At 39.8% G+C, this 24,559-nt stretch overlaps 1 protein-coding gene across 1 annotated transcript; it reads left to right on the top strand.

Moving 5' to 3' along the window:
- The first annotated feature begins 5,912 nt into the window (after positions 1 to 5,912).
- Positions 5,913 to 6,992, top strand: LOC119522542 (melanoma-associated antigen 10-like). Its single transcript, XM_037820955.1, has one exon. It carries the CDS (start codon positions 5,913 to 5,915, stop codon positions 6,990 to 6,992), a length of 1,080 nt encoding a protein of 359 aa, XP_037676883.1.
- The last annotated feature ends 17,567 nt before the right edge of the window (positions 6,993 to 24,559 follow it).

The following is a 24,559-nucleotide window of genomic DNA, read 5'->3' as shown; positions in this document are numbered from 1 at the left end:
CTGTGTTTTAAAACTTCAATTTCCATGTGAGACCAAGGGAAGTATGTTTATTTGGTGCAGGATCTGTATTTTCTAAACAATATCACTTCTACAGTCAGTTTGTTCAAACACCATAATTACATGGAACTTTGAATAGGAAGCGAGATACAGTAGGTTTGTGTAGGTTAGAGTGAAATAGCAACACATCCCAAACTAATTTGGGCAGAGATTAAAAATATATATGCAGGGACCCCTTGAGAAGCTGGGGGAAAATGAGGAAGTGTTGGACTTCCTCACCTGAATTGTTCCTTATGTTCTCGCAAACATTGGGGACTGACGGCTTGGTATGCCAAGCCCTCTATCTTGGGGCTTGCCCTTATGAAGCTTGTTACTGCAAAGGATAGGCTAAATCTGCTTATAATTGTGATTAAGAGTCAACCCCTGAATCCCTCTTTGTTGCTCAGATGTGGCCTCTCTCTCTAGCTAAGCTGACTCGGCAGGTGAACCCACTGCCCCTCACACATGGTACCTGACTCCCAGGGGTATAAATCTCCCTGGCAATACAAGATATGACTCCCAGGGAAGAATCTGGAGCCAGCATTGTGGGATTGAGAACATCATCTTGACCAAAAGGGGGATGCAGAATGAAACAAAATAAAGTTCACAGGCTGAGGGATTTCAAATGGAGTCGAGAGGTCACTCTGGTGGACATTCTTATGCACTATATAAATAATCCTTTTTAGATTTTAATGTATTGGAATAGCTAGAAGTAAATACCTGAAACTATCAAACTACTGCAACCCAGTAGCCTTGACTCTTGAAGGTGATTGTATAACAAGGTAGCTTACAAGGGGTGACAGTGTGATTGTGAAAACCTTGTGGCTCACACTCCCTTTATCCAGTGTATGGATGGATGAGTAGAAAAATGGGGACAAAAAAACTAAATGGTATGGGAATGGACAGAGGTGATGATAGTTTTTTTAATGAAATTATAAGTGTCAGTGTTGTTTAATGGTATGTATCCCACAGATTAGCACTACAAATATAAATAAGTGCTTGTATGATTTACTTCTAAGGTATGACACTGGTACAAAGAGTCAACAACAGAATAGTATAAGGGAAAAACTACCTATTCATATTATAGACTATATTTAATAGTAATACCTTACCAGTACCCTATTCTAATACTAGGGATATATAATTAGGGGCTGATAAGAGCTTTGGGGTATTTTGGTAAATGATAATTGTTTAAAATAGAGAGTGATGATGACTGTACAACTAAGTGAAGATAATGTGAGACACTGAGTGCTTATTGTGGACAGACTATATGTTACGGGAAATTAGGACCCCCCTACTTTGTAAGTCAAGCTCTCGATCTTGAGGCTTGCTCTTGTGAAACTTATGGCTGTAAAGGGGAAGCTAAGCCTACCTATAATTTTGCCTAAGGGTCACCTCCAGAAAACCTCTTTTGCTGCTAAGATGTGGCCTCTCTCTCTCTAAGCCCAACTCTGCAAATAAATTCATTATCATCCCCCCTACATGGGACATGACTGCCAGGGCAGTGAACCTCCCTGGTGACATGGTGCAAGACTCCTGGGAATGAGTCTGGTCCTGGCATTCAGGGATTGAGAATGCCTTTTTGACCAAAAGGGAGAAAAGAAAGGTAACAAAATAAGGTTTTAGTGTCTAAGAGATTTCAAATAGTGTCAAAAGTCTCTCCTGGTGGTTACTTGTATGTAAGCTCCAGCCAGATATTCCAAATGCCCACAGTAGGACAAGCCCTAACCAATATTAGTCCCCAAAATACTAAAGAACACCCAGGTCCCTATCTGAGACTCTGCAAAATTTCACACACTAAATTTACTTTTTGGAAACTTTAATTCTCCAGGGTGTTCCCATGCCAGATAAGTCCCAAAACACGGAGGCAACAGCCTCTCCAAGAACATCAGCCAGATGTATACCCCTTCCCCATAATATCAACACCCCTTTTCAATATGAGCAAGTTAGGGTGGTCACTGCCCAGATATCCCTGAAGATTGTAAAGGGTAGCAACAGACAAGATAGGATTTAACAAAGGATTACAAATATTGAATCTTTATATAAATACATATATTTTAGTTCTTGGGGTACTAGAATAGCTGGAAGGAAATAACTGACATGGTAGAACTGTAACCCATAATATGCTTTGAAATTTGCTCTATAGCTATTTGTTAAATAGTACTTTTAAAGTTAGCACATTTCCGTATATATGTAATACTTCACAATAAGGAAATAACTGAAATTGTGGAACTGCAAACCATAATATTCTTTGAAATTTGCTTTCTAACTACTTGTTAAATCATACTTTGAGAGTTATCACTTTTCTGTATATACGTTATATTTCACAATAAAAAAAATTTAATAAAAAGGGATTCTCAGCCTCTCCCTGACCATGTGGTCAGCCCTTAGAAGCCCCAGGGTCCAATAGCTCAATATAGTGCCTCCTAATTCCACTTTGAAAGTCTGAGGGAGGGGAGTTTGCTCAGAGGGGTGCAGCCTCAGGTGTCACCAGAGGGAGGCATGCCAGTATTTGCCAGATGTAAAGGTGAGGATATTGAGGGGGGTACAGAGGGAGCCCTGGACCCCAAAACAGAGGAGGGCTTAGCACCCCTCTACCACACTATCAGTCCTGGGAGACCCCAGGCAGGGGTGACCCAATATGGCTGCTTCTGACTTCCACCTGGGTTGAAGTTGGGGAATTCTGAGGGAGGTGAGGTCTTTGAAGAGTTCTGATGCAATTGAGCAGAATGAGGTTCCCAGGTCCCACCAGACATCAAGGTGAGGGTCCTAAGGGGGTCTAACGGGACCAACACACCCATTACAGAAAAGGCCCCAGCACAGCCCTGCCCCTGCTGTCAGCCCCTGGAAGCCCCAGGGAAGTGTGATCGGATGTGGTGCCTCCTGACTTCCGCCCTGGGAGTCTGGGGGAGGGATGTTGGTTCTGAGGGGCGGCCGCAGGTCAGCAGAGTGGGGATCCCAGGTCCTGTCGGGCATCATGGTGAGGACCCTGAGGGAGGACTGAGGGGATCCCCCACTCTAGGAGAGACGGCCCCAGGCCCGCCCTGTCCCTGTTCCCAGCCCCGGGAAGCCCCAGGGTCGCGTGACCGGATGTGGTGCTTCCTGACTTCGGCCCTGGGACTCTGGGGCAGGGGAGTTTGTTCTGAGCGGTGGCCTCAGGTCCGCAGAGCGGGGATCCCAGGTCTTGCTGGACGTCAAAGTGAGGGCCCTGAGGGAGGACGTTGGGGCCCCCACTCCAGAAGAGAAGGCTCCAGCCCAGCCTTGGCCTTGCTCTCAGCCCTGGGAAGATGCTGGACAGCGTGGCCAGATATCGTGCTTCCTGAATTCCGCCCAGGGAGTTTGGGGGAGAGGGGTTTGTTCTGAGGGTTCGGCCTCAGGTTAGCAGAGGGAGAAAGGTCCTGCCATATGTCAAGGTGAGGACTCTGAGGGAGGATTGTGGTCACTCCCATCCAAGACAGGGAGCCCACAGAAACCTGCCCCTACTTTAATTCCTCAAATTCCTGGAGTAGCTGCCTGATTGAGACTACCCCTCAATTTGGTCTCGGGAGTTTGAGTGAGGAGGGGCTGTAGTCTGAGGGATGTGGCCTCAGGTCAGTAGAGGGAAGAGTCCTATACCCTGCAAGATGTCAAGGTGAGCCTTGAGGGAGGACTTGGGAGATCCTGGACCCAGAAAAAGGAGATCATCACAGAAACTTACCTCTCCTGTTAGCCCTGGGAGGCCCTGACTTCCTGGGAGATACCTGACTTCTAACTGAGAGGGTTTTCCGGGAGATGGGACTTGGTCTGAGGGGGCCAGAGTCAGGAAAACATAGGGAGGAGTCCCAGCCCTGCCAGATGTCCAGGTGAAAATTTTGAGGGAGGTCTGAGGCCACCTCCCACCCTTGACAGGGGGCCCTGAGAAGCCCTGATCATGGTAGCTAGAAGTCATGTCTTCCAGCTTCTGTCTCAGGGATAGGAAAGATAGGAGGTCCTTGGTCCCAGGGACCCTGTTTTAGGTCAGCAGAGGGAAGCAGTCCAGATCCTGTTAGAAGTCAAGGTGAGAACCCTGAGGTAGGACTTAAGGGGAACTCACACCAGAGAAGAGATTGGTTCCAGCCCCATCCTGCCCCAGCTTTCAGTCCTAGGAGGCCCAGAGTCACAGTGGCTGGATGTATTGCACCTCCACTTCTGCCGTGTGAGTCTGTGGGAGGTGAGGACTGGAATTGGATTCAGGTGAACATATGGAGGAGTCCCAGGCACTGCCAGTAGTTGGAAGGAAGATTTAGAGAACGCTCTTACCTGCCCCTGAACAGAGGGGTCCCCAGCCATTCCCTTCCCCTTCTGTCAGAGCTAGGATGCCCCAAGGGTATGGTGGTCAGATGTGGCAATTTGTGACTTCCTCCTTGGAGCAGAGTCTCAGGGAGATGAAGGCCTTAGTCTGAAGAGGTGGACATAGGTCAGCAAATGGAAGAGTCCAAGGCCTTATCAGGTCAGTGTGAATAACCTAAGAGAGAACTGCAGGGACCTTCTACCTCCACAAGGAAGGGGCCACACAGAAACCCTCCCCTACTGTCAGCCCTGGGAAGCCCCAGGCAGGGGTAGTCTGATGTGGTGAATTGTTACTTCTGTCTTGGGGGTCTCAGGGCTGTGAGGGAGCCAGACTCAGGTTAGTAGAGGGAAGATTTCTAGCCCTGCCTGAGTCAAGATACAGATGCTGAAGGAGGTCTGAGGGCCCATCTCCAGTTAGAAGGGCCCCACAGAAACTTTGCTCTACTTCTGCTGTCAATCCTGAGAGGACCGTGGCAGGGATCACTGTATGTAGCACACTCACTCTGCCATGGGGGTAAAGGGAGGATGGAAGTCTGAGATGGATTCAGGTCAACAGAGGAAAAAATCCCAGGCCCTGTCAGGAGTCATTGTGAAGACTGAGGGGACCCTCCCCATATAAGAACAGACTGGATCCCACCCCAACCTGACATTTCTCTCACCCATAGCTGGCTATGGCATCCCCTCAGTTCCTCCTTCAGTGTCTCGTGGAGTTGAGGCCTTAGTCTAAGGAAGGTGGCCTCAGGTCAGCAAAGGGTATCTCAGGCATTAAGGCAAGAACTGAGGGGAAGCCTCCTATCCCAGGATATATGGACAACTGTGGAATTCAGCCAGCTCTTGTTGTCACCCCTGAGAAGCCCTGGGCAGATGAGGGCAGATGTAAGGCCCCCTCACTTCATTCTGGTCACTCTCAGGGATGTGGTTTTCTTGTTCTGAGAATTTTCCCTCAGAAGAGCAGAATGGTGGGGCCCAGGCCCTGCCAGTGGAAAGGTGAGGATGCTGAGTGAGCACCAAGGACACCATCCACTGAGGAACAATGGGTACCTTACAGAGTCCCCTCTGTCTCTCCTCATAAGTGCTGGGAGCCTCAGGTCTGTGGTTGCATTTGGCAGCCCAAGGTACACCCTCAATTCCTCTTACAGGGGCTCCAGGAACTGAGAGGTTAGGGCCTTGGTCTGAGGTCAGCTGAGCAAGAGGTCCCGGCAGTGCCAGAGTCAAGGTGAGGTGAATGTGTCCACCCCCACCCAAGAACTGAGGGGACACCACACTGCCTGACCCCACCAGCCCTTCTTTCAGCCCTGGAAGCCTCAGGCTGTGTTGGTGGGCTGAATCCTAAGGAGCTGTCTCATTTCCTCCCTCAGGTTCTTTGGGGCCAGGCTGACCAAGAGGACAAAAGAGCGGTGAGGCCCTCAAGCACTCAATAAACAGAAGACCTGTAAATTGCCCTTTGTTAGAGCCATCAAAGTTCAGGCCACTCACACTCTCCCTCTCTCCTTTAGGCCAGTGGGCTCCCATTGTCCACCCTCCCATCACATTCCTTCCTGCCACCTCCACACCCAACAGAAGTCATCATGCCCCGTGCTCCAAGGCTTCGACGCATCATGCTTGAGGAAGGCCTTAAGGCCCAAAGTGAGACACAGGACCCAGTAGATGTGCAGGTTCCCTCAACTGTGGAGGAGATTTATTGCTCCTCTTCCTCCTCCTCCTCGTCCTCCTCCTCTTCCTCCTTCCCTTTCTCCTCCTCAGCTTCATCCTCCTCATGCTATCCTCTGATCCCAAGCACCCCAGAGGATGTTTCTGCTGCTGGGACACCGAGTACTCCCGGGAGTCCTCAGGGAGCCCGCTCCTCCCCTGCTGCCATGGCAGCCACTCCATCAAGCCAATCAGGTGAGGGATCCTGCCGCCCAGAAGAGGAGGGCCCAAGCGCGTTGCAGGTACAACCAAATGCTGAGTCCTTGCTCAAAGATGCCATTGATGATAAGGTGACTGATTTGGTGAAATTCCTGCTTCTCAAGTTTCGAATAAAGGAGCCTGTCACAAAGGCAGAAATGCTGGAGATAGTAACCAAAAACTACAAGGAGCACTTCCCCATCATCTTCATGGAAGCTTCTGAGTGCATGCAGCTTGTCTTTGGCATTGACATAAAGGAAGTGAACCCCACTGGTCAGTGCTATGTCCTCACCAGTGCACTTGGCCTCACCTGTGATGGAATGCTGAGTGATGATCATAGCATGCCAAAGGCTGGCATTTTGATACTTGTCCTGAGCATAATCTTCATGGAGGGCAACTGTGCCCCTGAGGAGGAGATCTGGGAAGTTCTGAGTGTGATGGGGGTATATGCTGGGAGGGAGCACTTCATCTATGGGGAGCCCAGGAAGCTCCTCACCAGAGATTGGGTGCAGGAAAAGTACCTGGAGTACCGCAGGGTGCCCGACAGTGATCCTTTACGTTATGAATTCCTGTGGGATCCCAGAGCCCATGCCGAAACCAGCAAGATGAAAGTCCTGGAGTTTTTGGCCAAGGTCAGTGGAAGTGACCCCAGGTCCTTCCCATTCTGGTATGAGGATGCTTTGCGAGATGAGGAAGAGAGAGCCCAGGGCAGAATTGCTACCACTGCCAGTGCCTCATCCAGCAGCTCCTTCTGCCTTTAATGAAATCTCTGGCCAATTCATCACTCTGTGGTTGAAGAGGACAGTCACAGATCTAAGTAGTGGAGGGCCAGGCTGGGGCTGGGGGCACACATTTTGTAATGTCTTTGTGTTCCTGTTCTGTAGGGATCAATTGGAGCTTTATCTTCTATTTTATTTTTGGTATTCTTCAAATGTTGTTGCTTTTAGTAGAAGGTTTAATTAGCTTCAGAATCTAAGTTTATGAATGACATTCATGTATTTCTCATGTATTGCTGTTTATCTGGTGTAAGAGTAAGAGTTTTGCTATTTTGAAAAACAAATTGGGAAACCTTCCATTGAATTTTGTGATGTAGAACAAGATAATATGGCATCGGAATAGAAATGTACCTAGAAATGTAAAGAAAGCAATGAAATAGAGAAAAAACATCAATATGGTTAATTTTTTTATTTCCTTACCCTTTTTATTCTGTTGTTCCATAAAATTAAAAGATATATACCTGGATTTGTTGCCTTATTCAAGAACATAGGAGAAATTAAGTAATAATAAAAAAAATTCCCTGCTCACCCAGTTCGTTTTTTCCCCAAATATAAAGTGAGCCCATGCTCTTTGGAAGGCACTGTTATACTAGTGGGACAGTAGGATAACCATAGCATAGTAGAGCTTAGGAGCATTAATCACTTAAGGAAGATGGTGAGGCATCCTCTAAGACTTGAAGAACAAGTAAAAGAAGGATTGAGGAGATGAGGGCTCCTGATGAGACAGTCAATTGTAAATGCTCTGAGCCATGGCATTTGGGGCTTAGGGAATCTGCAGTTCCTTCTGTGGGAGTTAATGGTAATTAATCTGGATGGTGGCAGGGACCAGACCCTCATATGGTGTGTCTCAGAGGTGACTGAAAAGCCTGGCATGGAAAAATGCTGTGGGCAGTAAGTTTTGGGTCACGGCTAACTCAGAGATATCTCTGTACCTCTGGGACAGGTATGGAAAGTATCCTGCACTTGGGACCCAATACAGTTGAACACTGTGCAAGAGCTAAGTGTTTATGCACACGTGCAAGGATTTCCTCAGAAATCAGGTGATACTCCTCTTGAGCAATGATCAGAAGACACTAGGATGGCTCTTTTTCGTGGGCCTGGGAAAACTAGAACACATTCCATTAAAAGGGCATTTTAATTATGTTACCTGAAGTGAAATTTGACTAAATTTAAGCAAAGAATACATTTTTGGTGTGGGAGAAATGAACAAAAATAGTAGTTTGGGTGGAAGAGTGGCAGGGAGGGAGGGAAGAAGTTGGCCCCTGATTCATTTTTTTAGGAGCTTTGAGTTGCACCCAGCTGGAGAAGTCACCCCCACACCCAAATTAAATAATATATACTAAAAGAGGGAAACTCTACTGACGTTTTTGCAAAGCAGCAGTTTTGACTGATTTGGTTTTCCATGTCTTATTATTATACTACATATTTGCAGAGATCTCCCAGGTAACAAGAGGGAGAGAGTGATGGGGTCTGGAATTAAAATAATAGAAGTAACTGCCATTCATTAAAGGTCCAATATGTGCCAGACACTTTTCCAGGCAATTTATAAACATTACATGCACTCCATCAGTCCTACAAGACAGAGCTTATCAAACCCATTTTAGAGGTGACTAACGTACGGCTCATAGCTCTGGGTAATTTGCCTGAGACCACAGGGCTGCTAAGCAGCAGGGCTGGAACTAGGCCCCTGGTCAGCGTTCCTCTAGAGCCCTCGCTGTTCCCACTCCCCCCACCTGAGTCAAACCTGCTGAGCCTTAACGCATTTCTCTTCTCACTACTGCATAGTGTCTCTCAGAGCTCTCAAAGGGCCTTGTGGCCAAGGTACTAAACGCAGGCCTGAAGAGGAAGGTGATGATTGGAATAAAACATGGTCAGGATTGTCTGTGAGCTTTAATTACCAGGGGTCAGCCTGACAGGGCCCCAGGATTCCTTGAGAAATGACATGCCCCAGGGGCCAGCTTTTTACCCAGTCCCAGCACTTTCCTGTATTGCAGCCCCTTTCCCCTGGTCTTCAGTGTGCCCTACTGCCCAACTCTGGAACCTGGCCTGCTGACCAGCTCATCACTGTGGTCTGCTCTGAAAGCTGTGTCCTGCTCCCAATCAATGGAATGGCCTAGATTCACCTGCCTTCCCCTGATATAGAATATTCCTATTGCCTGCAGAAGTCCACTGGCTGCCCCATCTGTCACCCTGGAACCCCTCTAACAGCAACAGAGCCCTCATCATAAAAGTTTACTTTGGACACTTGTATTGAGGTAACTAGTAACACCCCTACCCCTCAGGGATCTTCAACACACTCAAGGTATTTTCCAAATGGGCTGGTGGTTAGTGTGATTTGGAACAGAGTCTACTGGGCCTTGGGATATAAACCTGACATTAGAAGATTTTTGAAATCACCCTTATATTTTCAATAAGATTTAAATGGGGTTTCTTATTTGAAAGTGGCCACTGAACACATACACAGATTCGTGAGCTTACCTCAATGGTCAAAACCCAAACAAAGCCTCCCTCATATGTGTAGATGAAGAAAGGCCATGGAAATCACAATGTAGCAAACATATACTGAGACTGAATTCCTAAAATCCTTGGTGTTCCAATAACAAGTGAAAAATGATTCCTTATTGGACATGCTAATTGATAAAAAAAGAAAAAATAATTAATCATCCTTCCATTGCCTCTTGTACCTGCCTTACAGGAAATTCTCAGTATTCTGTGTACCGAATTATACATGTATAGGTGTTCAGTCATGTTAAGTTATGTGGACTGCAACAGAAACACACAAGGTAAGGTTTTGACCATGCATCAAAAGGAAAGACAAAATTCTCAGCCTACTGAGATTCTAGAGGTTATTACAAAGGGCAGTGCATAAAAGTGCTGTTGAGTGAAGAAGTCATACTCTAACCACTGGGATTTACAAGCTCCTTTAAAAATTAGCTATAATTTTATTTGAAACAACTTTCATGTGGTCACTTGAAAAAATTGGTGAATTTCAAGATATATGCCTTCTCCGACGCTACTCCAAAAATGAAGAGGATTGTTGCCATAACATTTATAATTGTTACTGTTTACATGCAACTACTATGTAACAGCTTATGGATGAGACTACAAGATCTCATCTGTGTCTTGCCTTCCTCTCCTTCTTGGGCACATGGGAAGACTACATTGACAGTCTAGCTGTATTTAAGAAGGTACTGTGATTAGCCCTTGTCACTGAAATATGAACAGAACCATCATGTGTCACTTTCAGGCATTTGAGAGTCAGTATGCCATTTCCATGCTTTTTCTTCATCCATCAGAAACATGGCAAGCAACCCTGTGTTGATTTAGTAGAACTATAAGATGAAAGCTGCTTGAAAGTGCAGCTACCCTGCCAATCCACATCACAATTTATGTGCACAATAAGCAACTTTTTTGTGTTATGCCATGCAAATTCCAGGTTTTGTTTTTTTGTATTTTCTAGTAGTTGCTTTAACTGACTAATAACACACAGCTATTATTTCTGTTGTTACGCTTATTTAAATATTTTAATTACAAAGGTTATAGTACCTATATTTTTGTTGAGAAAAATTCTAAAATACAGAGAAATCCTAATTCCATCCTGTACAAAGCTCTTCCAAAACTCAGTCTTAGAAGTAGTAACCACAATAGCAGTAACCACAATAACAATCTGGTATGTACTACTTCAAATGTGATTCTAGGCTTTTTCATAGATATATGTACTATAAAAAATATATTACACTTTTATAGATATACATGGATAATGATGTACATATTGATCTTCCTCCTGCCTTCACCACTTAATAAAATGGATTCAGGATCTTTCCATGATGGCAAATGTGGATCTACTTCATTTAACTACTCCCTAGAATTCTAAAGTATGTTTGTGTCCTAATTAATTAAAACATTCTTCTGATGGACACATAAGTTACTTCCCATTTGTTGCTAGGATGAATAGAACTGAAATCAACATCTTTGAACATTAACTCTTGGTGAAATGTGCATGTTTTTGAAAGCCATATTAATGTGGACTTTGGATTAAAGTGGAAAAGGTTTGAATATTTAAAATTTTTCCAAGTATTTTCAAAATTTTATTCCAAAAATGCTGCACCAGTTCATATTCTCACTAATTAATGCATGTGAATATCCTTCACATTCACAAATATTTTATCAATCTTAAATTTTGGTAAACATTTTGGGCAAAAAATATTGTTTCACTGATTTTTTTTTTAATTTGAGTTATCCCCTTTTTCTAATTATGTTAAGCAGAACATTGACTTAATCCCTCACCCATATAAAGCTGGATTTATGTAGTGGTGTCATGAATAATAACATTCCTCTGGGCATGATTTAAAATTCTGAAATGTCAACAAGACATTTCTCTTTTACTTTGAGAAGCAAGGATTCAGTCAGGAGCCATGGCATAGGGCCAGACAGGGCACCCTCAACCTGTGAGGGGCATTGGGAGGATTTAGAGCAAGAGTAATTGCCAGAATCCATGAATGAGACCACAAGCCAAAACAAGTTCAGAGAGCCCAAGGCAGGCTAGCACTCAGGGCTCTGAATCCAGAATTCAGTGTAGGATGGAGAAGGGACCAGAAGGAGAAAAGGTGTGGTATGAGGGTGTGGTGATACAGGACAATTTACAAGAATAAGCTCAGGAAATTTCTGAAACATCATTATCAGCTAGAAGTTTCAGGGTGATTAAGTGGTCAGGTCTATTGGATGAAAGGACCAAAGCCCTGCCAGATATCCTACCCTAACTTAGAATCCCTTGAACCTAGTTGGAAGAGTATAGTGGTTTCCCTGCATCATTTGGGGTGAGCTACATCTCCTGACTACTCTAGTGGTCCGGTCAATTTACAAAAATTGACAGTACTTGTCAATTTACAAGGGCTGGGAACTATCTGTCTTGATGCCTGTTCTTGGTTGGTATTTTCTCCTCTTTGTAAAGTTGACCCCCTCCATAGAGGTTGGGGGTATGTGAGTGAATGGGGTTGGTGACTGATGACTGACAGTAGAGACAGGCTAGGAATACCAATGAGCAGTGGAATGGTGCAGTGCAGCTACAAGGAGTGGGGAAAAGCACAAGGAAAGCCATGGGACTCTGAAGATAAAGGGCTGAGTGTGGACATGTCTTGAAAAACAATCCAGATGAGGTACCCAGCTCAAACTGCCTCCCATGGTTTCTGCATTCTTAGCATACCAGAATGCATGTGTCTTGTGGCTAGGATTGTTGGTCTATGTTGCCACCAGATACTGTCTGGGATAGAAGGTTGGCTGTCCAGTGGGTATAGTAAACATGGGTCTAACTATCAGGAGAAGGGCATGGGCTAGAGATTAGTTTTGGCTCTGTCAGAGGTCATCAAGGCCATGGGTTTAGGTAAAATAAAGTGAGTATTGTGTAGACTGTGGCCTACATGCTATGGGATGCCATCTCTCCTCCTGAAAATACATTTGGAAACTAAAATTATGCAAAAACCCTGCAGACTTGAAAGGTAATGTGCTGAACCAGAAATTCAATCAGAGGATATTTAACTGTATATATACCATTGCCTATGTATTCATGGCTCATATTTACATATGCAGTTAGATATCATGAATTTTCAATTTCACATATGCTATCTCACATCAATTTTAAGACTCTACTTTTGGCCTTCTTTGTCCAAGACTGAGAGTACACTTACCAATACCAAGACACTTATCTCCTCTAACCAAGTGTGTGTTTTAGGCAGCCGAAAATTGCAGCAGCTAGTTTTTCATGGCAAGAGAACAAGGGGCTAGAGGCAATCTTGGGCCCAAGTACTGGAGACAAGGTCCATGGTGCATCCCATATGTAAATGGTAGTCTGAGAAACAGAAAAGAAAAAGAATTTAAAGAAATGAACAGAGCCTGAGACTTGTGGGAGAACATCAGGCATACCAACATATGCATAATGGGAGCTCAAGAAGGAGAAGGGAGAGAAAAAGGAGCAGAAAGAATATTTGAAAAGATGATGAACAAACCTCCACAAATTTGTTGAAAGTCATGAATCTACTTATTTGAGAAGCTCAACAAACTTCAAGTAGGATAAACTCAAAGAAATTCACAATGAGAAACATTATAATTAAACTGTTGAAAGCCAAACACAGAACCTTGAAAGAAGCAATAGAGGAGCGACTTTCATGCACAAGAGATATTGAATATGATTAAGAGTCAATTACTCATCAAAAGCCATAGAGGCCAGAAGGCAATGGGATGACATATTTAGGTGCTGAAAGAACAAAAACACAACTGTCAACCAAAAATTCTATATCAGCTAAACTAATCCTCAAATATGAAGGATAAATTAAAACATTCCCAGATTTTATAAAATGAGAAAGTTGGTCATCACTGGTAGACCTGCCATACAAAAAAAAAATGCTAAAGGGAGTACTTCAAGCTGAAATTAAAGGATACTAGAGAGTAACTCAAACTCATATGAATTAATAAAGGATACTGGTACTGGTAACTACTGTGGTAAATATAAAGGACAGTATTATTGTAAAGTTAGTTTGTAACTCATTTTTATTTCCTATATGATTTAAAATAAAAATGCATAAAAATTTATAAATGTATGTTAATGAGTATCCAATGTATAAAGATGATATTTGTGATGATAACAACATAAAGTTGGAGAATATGAGCTGTATAGGAGCACAGTTTTTATATACTATTGAAGCTTAGTTGGTATTAATTCAAACTAGATTGTTATAACTTTCAGATTTTAATTGTAATCCCTAAGGTAACCACTAGAAATATAACTTAAAATTTTACAGAAAAGGAAATGATAAGGGAATCAAAATGATATAATACCAAAAATCAATTAAATACACAATAAAATGGTAATGGAAAAATTGAGGAATAAAAAATATATAATACACATAAAACAAATAGAAAAATGTCAGAAGTCAGACTTATCTTAACAGTAATTTCCTTAAATGTAAATGGATTAAGTTTTCTAATTAAAAGGAAAAAATTGGTAGAATGGATTTATAAAGCAACATCCAAGTACGTACTGCCTATAAAAGGCTCACTTTACATCCATGGCAGAATAGGTTGTACGTGAAAGAATTGAACAAGATATCCCATGCAACTAGCAACCACATGAGACTTGAGGTGGCTGTGCTAGTAAGAGATGAAATAGATTTTAAGACAAAAATTGTTAAAAGAGACAAAGAAGGGTATTACACATTGATAACAGGGTCTATACATCAAGAAGATATAATAATTATAAACATACATAAATTCAACAACAGAGCCTCAAAATATATGAAGCAAAAATTGAAAGAATTACATGCAGGAATAGTTCTACAATAATAGTTGGAGAGTTTAAAACACCACATACCACACTGAGACAGAAGATCAATTAGTAAGGAGAAGATTTGAATAACATTGCAAACCAGATGCAACTAACATATATATATATATACATATATGCATGTGTGTGTGTATATATATATATAAAATACTCAACAGCAGAATAAACATTTTTCTCAAGTGCATATGAGACATTATATAGGATAGACTATATGTTTGGCCACAAAAAGTCTCAATAAATGTGAAAAGATTGAAGTCATACAAGATATCCTCTCTAGCAACAAAGGAATTGCACTAGAAATCAACAACAGAAGGAAAATTGGAAAAATCCACAAACGTGGCAATTAAACAACACACTCTTAAACAACCAATGTGTCAAAGAATAAATTACAATGGACATTAGAAAATACTTTGAGAGAAATGAAAACACAACACAATATATCAAAACAAATGGGATGCAATGAAAGCAGTGCTCAGAGGGAAATTTACAGCTGTGCCTACATTAAAACATAAGAAAGATTTCAAATCAATAACCCAATTTTACATCTTAAGAAACTAGACATAGAGGAGCAAACTAAATACAAAGCCAACAGAAAGAAGGAATTAAGGAAGATTAGAGCAGAGATAAATGAGATAGAGACTAGAAAAACAATATAGAGATAGTCAACAAAACGAAGACTTTGTTTTTTTTAATAGAACAGTGAAATTGATAAACCCTTTGCTAGACTGACTAAGAAAAAAGGGAGAAGACTCAAATTATTAAATTCAGAAATGATTGTATGAACATTACTACTGACCTTACAGAAATAAAAAGGATTATACAAGAATACTATGTACAAATTTTTGCATGTCAAAAATTTATATAACCTAGATGGAATGGACAAATTCCTAGAAACACACCAACTACCAAATCTGACTCATGAAGAAATAAAAAATGTAAATAAATCTATTACAAATAAAGAAACTGAATCATTAATCAAAGTACCCACACATAGAAAGCCCAGGACAAAATAGCTTCACTGGTGAATTCTACCACACATTAAAACAAGAATTAATACTAATCTTTCTCAAACACTTCCATAAAAATAAAAAGGAAAGAGTACTTCCTAATTCATTCTGTGTGGCAAGCATTACTTTGATATTAAGCCAAATAAAGACATAACAAGGAAAAAAATTACAGAGCAATATCCTTTATTAATATGTATGCAAATATTTTCAACAAAATACTAGAAAAGCAAATCCAACATGTGTTAAAAAGATTACCCACCCTGAACAAGTGGTATTTATCTCAGGAATCCAAGAGTGGTTCACTATATGAAAATCAATCATTTTAATGCACCACATTAATAGAATAAAGGGGAAAAAACACAAGATCATCTCAATGCAGAAAAAGCATTTGACAAAATACAACACACTTTCGTGATTAAAAACACTCAACAAATTAGAAAAAGAAAAGAACATTCTCAACCTGTTAAAGGACATTTATGAAAAACTCACAGCTAACATACTCAACTGTGGAAGACTGAAAACTGACCCCCTAAGATCAAGAACATGACAGGGATGCCGGCTTTCAGCTCTTTTATTCAATGTAGTACTGGAAATTCTAGAAAGAGAAATAAAGCAAGAAGTAGAAATAAAAGACATCCAAATTGGAAAGGAAGAAGTAAAATTCTCACTATTCTCAGATGACATGATGTTATATATGGAAAATTCTGAAACATACACAACATTATTAGAGCAAGGTTGCAAGGTACACAACTGACATGCAAAAATCTGTTGTATTTCTATACACTATCAACAAACAATCTGAAAAGGAATTTTTAAAAATTCCATTTAAAATAACATCAAAAATAATAAAATACTAAGGAATAAATTTAACCAAGGAGTTACAAGGCTTGTACACTTAAAAAATACAAAACGTTGCTGAAATACATTAAAAGAGACCCAAATAAATGGAAAGATTGCCCCTTCCACATGGATTGGAAGACTTAATATTATTAAGATAGAAATATTCCCCAATGCAATCTACAAATTCAATACATCCTTATCATAATCCCAACAGCAGTTTTTGCAGAAATGGGAAGACTGATGCCAAAATTCATGTGGAATTACAAGAGAATTCGAAGAGCCAAAAAAAATCTTGAAAAAGAAGAACAAGGGTTAAGGCCTCACACTTCCCAATTTCAAAACCTTCTATAATGCTGGGATAAAAATATACACATGGATAACGGAAATAGAATTGAGAGTTCAGAAATAATTGATATTCTACAGGGGTGCCAAGATCACCTGGGGAAACATTAGTCTCTTGAACGAGCAGTTCTAAGACAACTGGATATCTACATGCAAAAGAACCATGTTGGATCCTTACCTCATACCATAAACAGAAATTAACTCAAAATGGATCCAAGACCTAAATGTAAGTGCTAAAGCTATGAAAATCTTATAAGAGAACACAGGGATCAGTCTTCATGAGCTTGGATTTGTCAGTAGTGTCTTAAATATGAAACAAAAGCAAAAAGCAACAAAAGAAAAATAGATAAAAAGGATTTTAGTAAAATTAAAATTTTTAAAGCATCAAAAGGCACTATCAATAGAGTAAGAAGACAACCCATGAATGGAAAATGTATTTGCAAATCATTTATCTTATAAGAGCCTAGTATCCAGAATGTGTCAAGAACCGTTACAACTCAACAACATAAAGACAAACAACCCAATGGGCAAAAGACTTGAATAGATATTTCACAAGAGAAGAAGCAAATGAGAAGGTGCTCAATGTCATTAGTCATCAGGGAACTGCAGGTCAAAACCACAATGAGATACCATCTCACACCCATTGGAGAGCTATCAACAAACAAACAAAATCAGAAATAGCAAACATTGGCAAGGATCTGGAGAACTGGAACCCTCAAAGATTGCTTGTAGGATGGTAAAATCATGCAGCCACTTACAAAAGAATCGGCGATTACTCATTAAAGTAAATATAGACTTACCATATGACTCAGCAATTCCACTCCTAGGTATAGAACCCATAGAATTGAAAGCAGGGAATTAAACAGATACTTGTATGCCAATTTTCATAGCAGCATTATTCACAATAGCCCAAAGTCAGAAATAACCCAGGTGTCAATCAATTGATTAATGGATAAACATGATGTGGTTTACCTGTACAATGGAATATTGTTCAGTCATAAAAAGGAATTAAGTACTGATGCATGCTACAACATGGATGAATCTTTAAAACCTTAAGCTAAGTGAAAGAAGCCAGACACAAAAGGCCACATATTGTATGATTCCATTTATATGAAATATCCAAAATAAGAAAATTCATAAAGAGAGAGAAGAGATTAGTCTTGCCAGGGACTGGTAAGAGGTGTGAGTGGGGTTGAGGAGTCACTTTTTAATAGGTATGGGGTTCCTTTCGGAGTGGTAGAAACTAGATAGTGTGATGGTTGCTGAACATTGTGAGTATACTTAATGCCAATAAATTGTACACTTTAAAATGGTTAAAATTGTAAGTTTTATGTTTTGTGTATTTCACCACAACAAATATAAAGGGATGCAGAGGGTTATTTGTCTACAGAAGAGGAAAAGCCAATGTGACCATGGATGCAAAGATTTGAGTGATATTGCCACAAGCCAAGGAATGCCAGCAGCCTTAGAAGTCGGTAGGAACAAACCCTGTTGACTCCTTGATTTTGGCCCTATAAAAAACATTTTGGACTTTTGTTTCCCAGAAATGTAAGAAAAATCATTTGTGTTGTTTCACAACACTAAATTTTTGATAATTTGTTACAGCAGTAACCAGAAACTTATAGAGGCTATTAAAATGAGTACCTTAATTTATGTTACTAAGAGAAGGTGGTGATGTCATCAACATGGCAACATAAGACATCCCCTAGAAAAGTCATCCCTTTGAATCAGCTAATAATGAAGAAAACTCACTTGCTTAGAACTTTGGAGGAAATAGAGACTGGAGAATGATTCCACAAATGCTGAATCAAAGAAAAAGAAAAATAATCTACAAAAGCAGGTAGAAAGTTTATGTCCTGAAACCACCAGTCTGTACCCCCTCATCCTCATCCAATGCTACCCAGCTTGAGGGTATCACTGAGGCAGTGGCCTGGGTCCCATCCACCATGGATACAAACTATACAGCAACATAGAACCCTATGCATATCCAGGCACAGGGACCCAAGTCCACAGAGACTGAAGGCAGAACACAAGCCACTAAGTCTTGCTGCATGCAAAAGGGTCACCAGTGGGGAAAAGAGAGAGAGAGAGACTGTGGCAGAACTGTGGGCAAGAGGTGGGCTTACTAAATCTAGTTTCTGTTGGTTGGACCACCTAAATGCAAAATGGACTTTTCTGGAGTGACCCCCCTTTTCTGGTTTGACCCCATCTGGTCCGTCAGGGTGGGATACAGTAAAAGGTAAGACATCAGAGGCAGAAAAGCCTTGCAGGAAAAACAGAGTGTTGAACTAAACTGCTGTAATACAGGAGGGTCCCAGAACTGAAAAGTGTAAGGAAAAGAGGGCACTGAGTAAGGGGGAGAATGTAAACAGATCATAGGAGCTAGGGAGTAAATTCTGCACAAAACAAACAGAACAGATCATGATTCCCAGAGAATGAATGAAAGGACACTTTCTCCTGGAGGTGAAAAATTGCACAAAAAATGCAGTCTTAAAAATTGTATCACAAATCCAGGGCAAGAATCAGAAGAAGAAGAGCTGAGAAAATCTGAGCTGTTAAACATGGGCTACTCTAAAGGCCTAGAATAACTTGTACCAAGCATCAAAGAAGAGCCTTAACACAGGCCAAAACACAAATCTGATTAATAATAAAACATCAGACAGGAGGGAGAAACAGAACTTCAATGTTATCTCATCAAGAAAATCACATGTGTAGACATCAGCAAAAAATTACAAGCCATAATAAGAAACAAGAAGATATGGCTCAGTCAAGGGGGCAAACTGACATTTCAGAGGAGACGCAAAATTTGGAACAACTAATCAAAGAAGTTTGAAGAAATCTCCTAAATAAATTTAAGGAGATGAAGGAAAATATGGATAAAGAGCTAAAGGATATTAAGAAGACAATGTGTGAGACAAAGAATAATTTGAAAGTATAAAAGGAAACATAACAGAAATTATGGGATGGGAGGCACAATAACAGAGATTAAAAATACACTAAGGGCAATACAACAGCAGAGTTGAAAAGGTAGAAGAAAGAATCAGGACAATTGAAATCACACAGGCAGAAGGACAGATAGAGGAAGGAACAGAAAAAAAATGAGCAGTGTCTGAGGGATTTGAGTACAGCACAGAGCAAACAAACACATGTGTCATGGGAGTCCCAGAGGAAGAAGAGAAGGGAAAAGGGGCAGAAAGAATATTTGAGGAAATAATGGCCCCAAATTTCCCAGCTCTTATATTCTTAGGAGAGCAATTGCTATTATATATATTTCACATTTTGTAGATGACATACTGTTTTCCAAAGTGGTCATGATAATTTATATTTGTGCCAGCAGTTTGAGAATTCTTTCTGCTTCACACCCTTGCTAATAATCACTCTTGGCAATTTTAATGTAAATTTCTTATTGAAGTATACTATGCATATAGAAAAGGGCACAACTTAGAAGTGTGTAATTTGAAGCATTTTCCACTGTGCAGATCAAGGCTTAGCACAATATCAGCACCCCAGAAGCCTCCCTCATTTTCCACCACAGTCAATTACCCCCCATCAGTAACCAGTATTCTGACTTCTATCGCCAGCTAGTAGTTGTGCTTGCTTTTTCTTTAAAATCAACTTCACTGAGGAGTAATTTACTTACAATAAAAGTCACCCATTTTATGTGTACAGTTCAATGAGTTTGGGCAAATGTATACACCTGTGTGACCACTACCAAGATCAAGATATAAGACATTTCTGTTACCCCAACAGCTCTCTCGTATCCCTTTGCTGTCAGTCTGCCCCCACCACTAGCCCCAGGCAACTGTTTATCTACTTTCCCTTACTGTTGATCAGTTTTCCCTTTTCTAGAATTTCATGTAAATGGAATCATACACTTTATACTCTTCTGTATCTCTTCAGCATATTTTCTTGCAACTCAGCAATATTGTAGCATTCACTGGTGTTTGTTCATTTGTGTTGAGGAATAATATTCCAGTTTTGCTTCTTTTTGCTTTATATAAAAGGAAACATACAGAATATCCCATTTTTATCCAGCTTCTCAAAGCATTCTTATGTTTGTGAGACATTCTTCTTGTCGACATAGCATTAGTTTGTTCTTTCTCATTGCTGTGTAGTATTCCATTGTATAAATAATCCACATTTTCTTAAATCAAGTTTACTAATGATGGACATTTGTGGTTTTTCCAGTTGGGGGCTATTATGCATTATTTTATCATTAAAATTCCTTTACATGTTCTAGAGCAATTTCTCGGATATATTATAGTAATTTTTTCAAACATAGTGAATAATGCCCCATTAATTTCCAAAGTAGTTTTAGTAATTTATACTCTCATCAGTGGTTTTTTATTATTTTGTCACTTTACATCTTTATCAACAGTTGGTTTTGACAATTCTTTTAATGTTATCATATGGGGTAGGTATTTGTAGTATTTTGTGTTCATATAAGCTTGCATTCCTGTGTTTAATAAATATGTTGATCACTTTTTTATATGGTTAATGGCTATTTGTACCTATTTTTTGTGAAGTGTCTTTTCAAGTCTCTTGTACATTTTTACATCATGCTGTCAATTTATTATTCTTTGGTAAGACTTTATATATTCTGAATGGGAGTGTTCTGTTCATTTTATATGTTACAATTGTCTTCTTACACAGTGTGGCTTACTTTTTCAGTGTTTTAATGCTATTTTTAAAAAAATAATCAGTTCTTAATTTTAACATATTTCACAATTATCAACTTTTTCCTTTATTTCTGTGCTTTATGGTTAGTTTTGTTTGTAATTTCCTGAACTACAGCTATAAAACTATTCCCCTTTGTTATCTTCCAGAGGACTTGTTGCTTTGCTTTTGTCATTTAAACTTACAATCCACAATGGAATTGATTTTTGTGTAGGCTGTAAGGTAGAGGTCAAATTCTTTTTTTCCATATGGTTATGAAATTGTCCCAGGAAAATTTGTTAACTAACTTGTTGTTTCCCTACTGCTCAGCAGTATCATATTTTTCATAAACCATATATCCACATCTGTGGGTCTCTTTCTGTGATGTCTATTAGGTCCATTGGTCTAATTGGTCCTTGCAGCAATGCCACATTAATTTTTTTTGCTCTGTGAAAGACATTTTAAGACAATGAAAAGATAAGCCACAGACTGGGAGAAAATATTTTCAGAACACAGATGATAAAGGACTTGTATCCAAAATATAAAAAGAACACTTAAAACTTACAAATAAGAAAATTTACAACCCAATTAAAAATGGGCAAAAGGTCCAAACAGATGCCTCACCAAAAGAGATATAGAGATGACAAATAAGCATATGAAAAGATGACTCAATGTCATTTGTCATTAGGGAGCTGCATACTAAAACAACAATGAGATACCTCTACATATCTATTAGAATGACTATAATCCCAAAAATGCCAATACCAAGTTCTGGAGAGGATGCCAAGCAACGGAAACTTTCACTCATTGCTAACAGAAACACAAAAGAGTACGGTTACTTTGGAATACAATATAGAAGTTTCTTACAAAACTAAATGTAGTCTTACTATATGACGCAGAAATCGTGTTCTTAGATATTTAATCAACTGATTCTAAAACGTATGTCCACAAAAAAAAAAAAAATTTTTTTTTTTATATTTATATAGCATCTTTATTCATAATCACCAGAAACTGGAAGCAACCAATATGCCCTTTAGTAGGTTAATGGATAAACAAGCATGGTACATTCATACATTACGATATTATTTAGTGATAAAAAGAAATTATGTATCTAGGTATGAAAAGATCTGAATGGAATGTAAATGCATACTGCTAATTGAGAGAAGTCTGTCTGAAAAAGCTATGTAATGTATAATTCCAATTATATTACCTTCTGGAAAAAGCAATAATATAGAGACAATAAAAATATTAGTGGTTGCCAGGGATTCAAAAGGATGGGGGAGAAGTGAATAGCTGAAGCACAGGGGATTTTTAGAGCCATGAAAATATTTTGTATGATACCATAATGGTGGATACATGACATTAAGCATTTGTCAAAACCCATAGAACATTACAGCACAAAGATAGAACTTTATACAAATTAAAAAAATATTTAGGGAGTCAGATGATTCCAAGAAGAAGTGAATACTGTGGCCAGAGAACATAATTGCATTATAAATAATTATGAAACCACCTTAGTGGAGGGTAAGGGGAGTGGGGAGTAGATAACCTAAGTATTTTTGGAAACAAGTGGAGTTTGTAAGACTAAAGGCAACAGGAAATGAACGTATCATTGTACTGTAATTGATAAAATTGTTTCCCATTGGGGTACAGATTAACAATTCTGAGACTGCTATATATGTATCAGTGAATTGAACAATTAAGTAAATGAATGGCAGATCCCCTTAAGGAAGAATTCAAAATAATTTATGTAGATACTTCTTCCTCAAAGAGGGGCAGCATAAAGCCCCATGCCTTAGTAACTTTTTAATGAAAAATATGGTATGGAAAGGGGGTGGAGAACTTGATATGATGCACTGAGAATGTCACTTTACCTCTGCGATGTTTTTCTTCCAAACTCATAGTACCAGTTCAGTTGTGAGACAAATAGTAGGGAGATATTATCTTTATTGTACTAGAGAGGAAGTACATCTGCCCTTTTCTCTAGAGGAAGCCATCATTTATATCTTCCCAAATTATACAAGTTTCCTTGAAGAGATAGCCTCAAGTCATCAAAAACAAGGAAAGTCTGAGAAACTGTCATAGCCAAGAGTATCCTAAAGCTAAATATAATATGGTATTCTGTTGCTGAATTGATGTATGTTTATAATTATTATATCTTCTTGATGTATAGACCCTGTTATCAAAGTGTAATGTCCTTCTTTGTCTCTTTTAACAATTTTTTTGTCTTAAAATCTATTTCATCTGTTATTAGCATAGCCACCTCAAGTCTCATTTGGTATTCTTTTTTGGAACCGAAAAGAGACATTAGGTAAAAATTAAGAAAATCTGAATAAACAATGTACCTTAGTTATAATGATTTACCAATATTGATTCATTAATTGTAATAAATGCACCATACTAATGTAAGAAGTTAACAATAGGGTAAACTGGGTGATGAGATACGTGGGAATTCTCTATATGGGAATTTTTCCATAAGCCTAAAACTGTTCTAAACATTAAAGTGTATTTCCCAGAAAAAATATGAGCTACACAAACAAATCAAAATATCTCCCATGATTAAAATCCTCTCAACCCTCCTTTTCCACTCTGCCTTCTGGATAACTTTCGAGCTTCTGAGCCTTGTACCCTAGTGTTGGGAGACAGTTCTTCATGGGCATTTCTGTTTCTGCACCCTTTGGAAGTTGGCACTAACTGCCCTATTGTTCCAGACTATCTTTTCAAGGATATTTGTATAATTTTGGAAGATATAAATGGTGGCTTCCTCTGGAGAAAAGGGAAGATGTACTTACTCTCTAATATAATAAAGATAATATCTCCCTACAGGACAAAGGTCAGACAGGTTTGCTTGCAGCCCATTATAAAAGATTCAGGTTCCATAACCTCAGGGTTCCTTGACTGTGACATAAACCCATTGGATGCACAGTATTTACCTGGGTCACTCCATTTTGCCATCATGTGACTAGAGGTACGTTACTCCTGGTATTCGAGGGCGTTCTCTGCAATACTTGTTGGTCTCCTCTCTGTCTCTCCAACTAGTTTCTGAGCCTGTGAAAAAGAGCTATCTTCCTCTCCAGAGTGTACTATATTCCCTAGCATGTAGTAAGCACACAGAAAATATTTACTGAATGGATTAAAGAAAAGTGACTCTCATCCAACATGATCCCTCACAGCAGTCTTCTGATTCACTCACCAACTCAAAAACCCCATGGTCTTTCTTTATTCAGTTTCTTTTACTGAAGAATAACATACTTACAAAAAAGTGCACACATTTCTTAATGAATTATTATAGAGTGAAAACACTAGTGTAACAAACCCTTAAGTTAAGAAACAGCATTTCTAAGACCCCCAAACCACTCATGCTCCCTCAC

Source organism: Choloepus didactylus, chromosome X (genome assembly GCF_015220235.1).
Source record: "Choloepus didactylus isolate mChoDid1 chromosome X, mChoDid1.pri, whole genome shotgun sequence".
In the NCBI taxonomy this organism is placed as follows: Eukaryota; Metazoa; Chordata; class Mammalia; order Pilosa; family Megalonychidae; genus Choloepus; species Choloepus didactylus.
This window is presented reverse-complemented; position numbering and strand designations above follow the sequence as displayed.

Coding starts and splice junctions, on each gene's coding strand:
- LOC119522542 (XM_037820955.1), top strand. CDS start 5,913: ATGCCCCGTGCTCCAAGGCTTCGACGCATCATGCTTGAGGAAGGCCTT.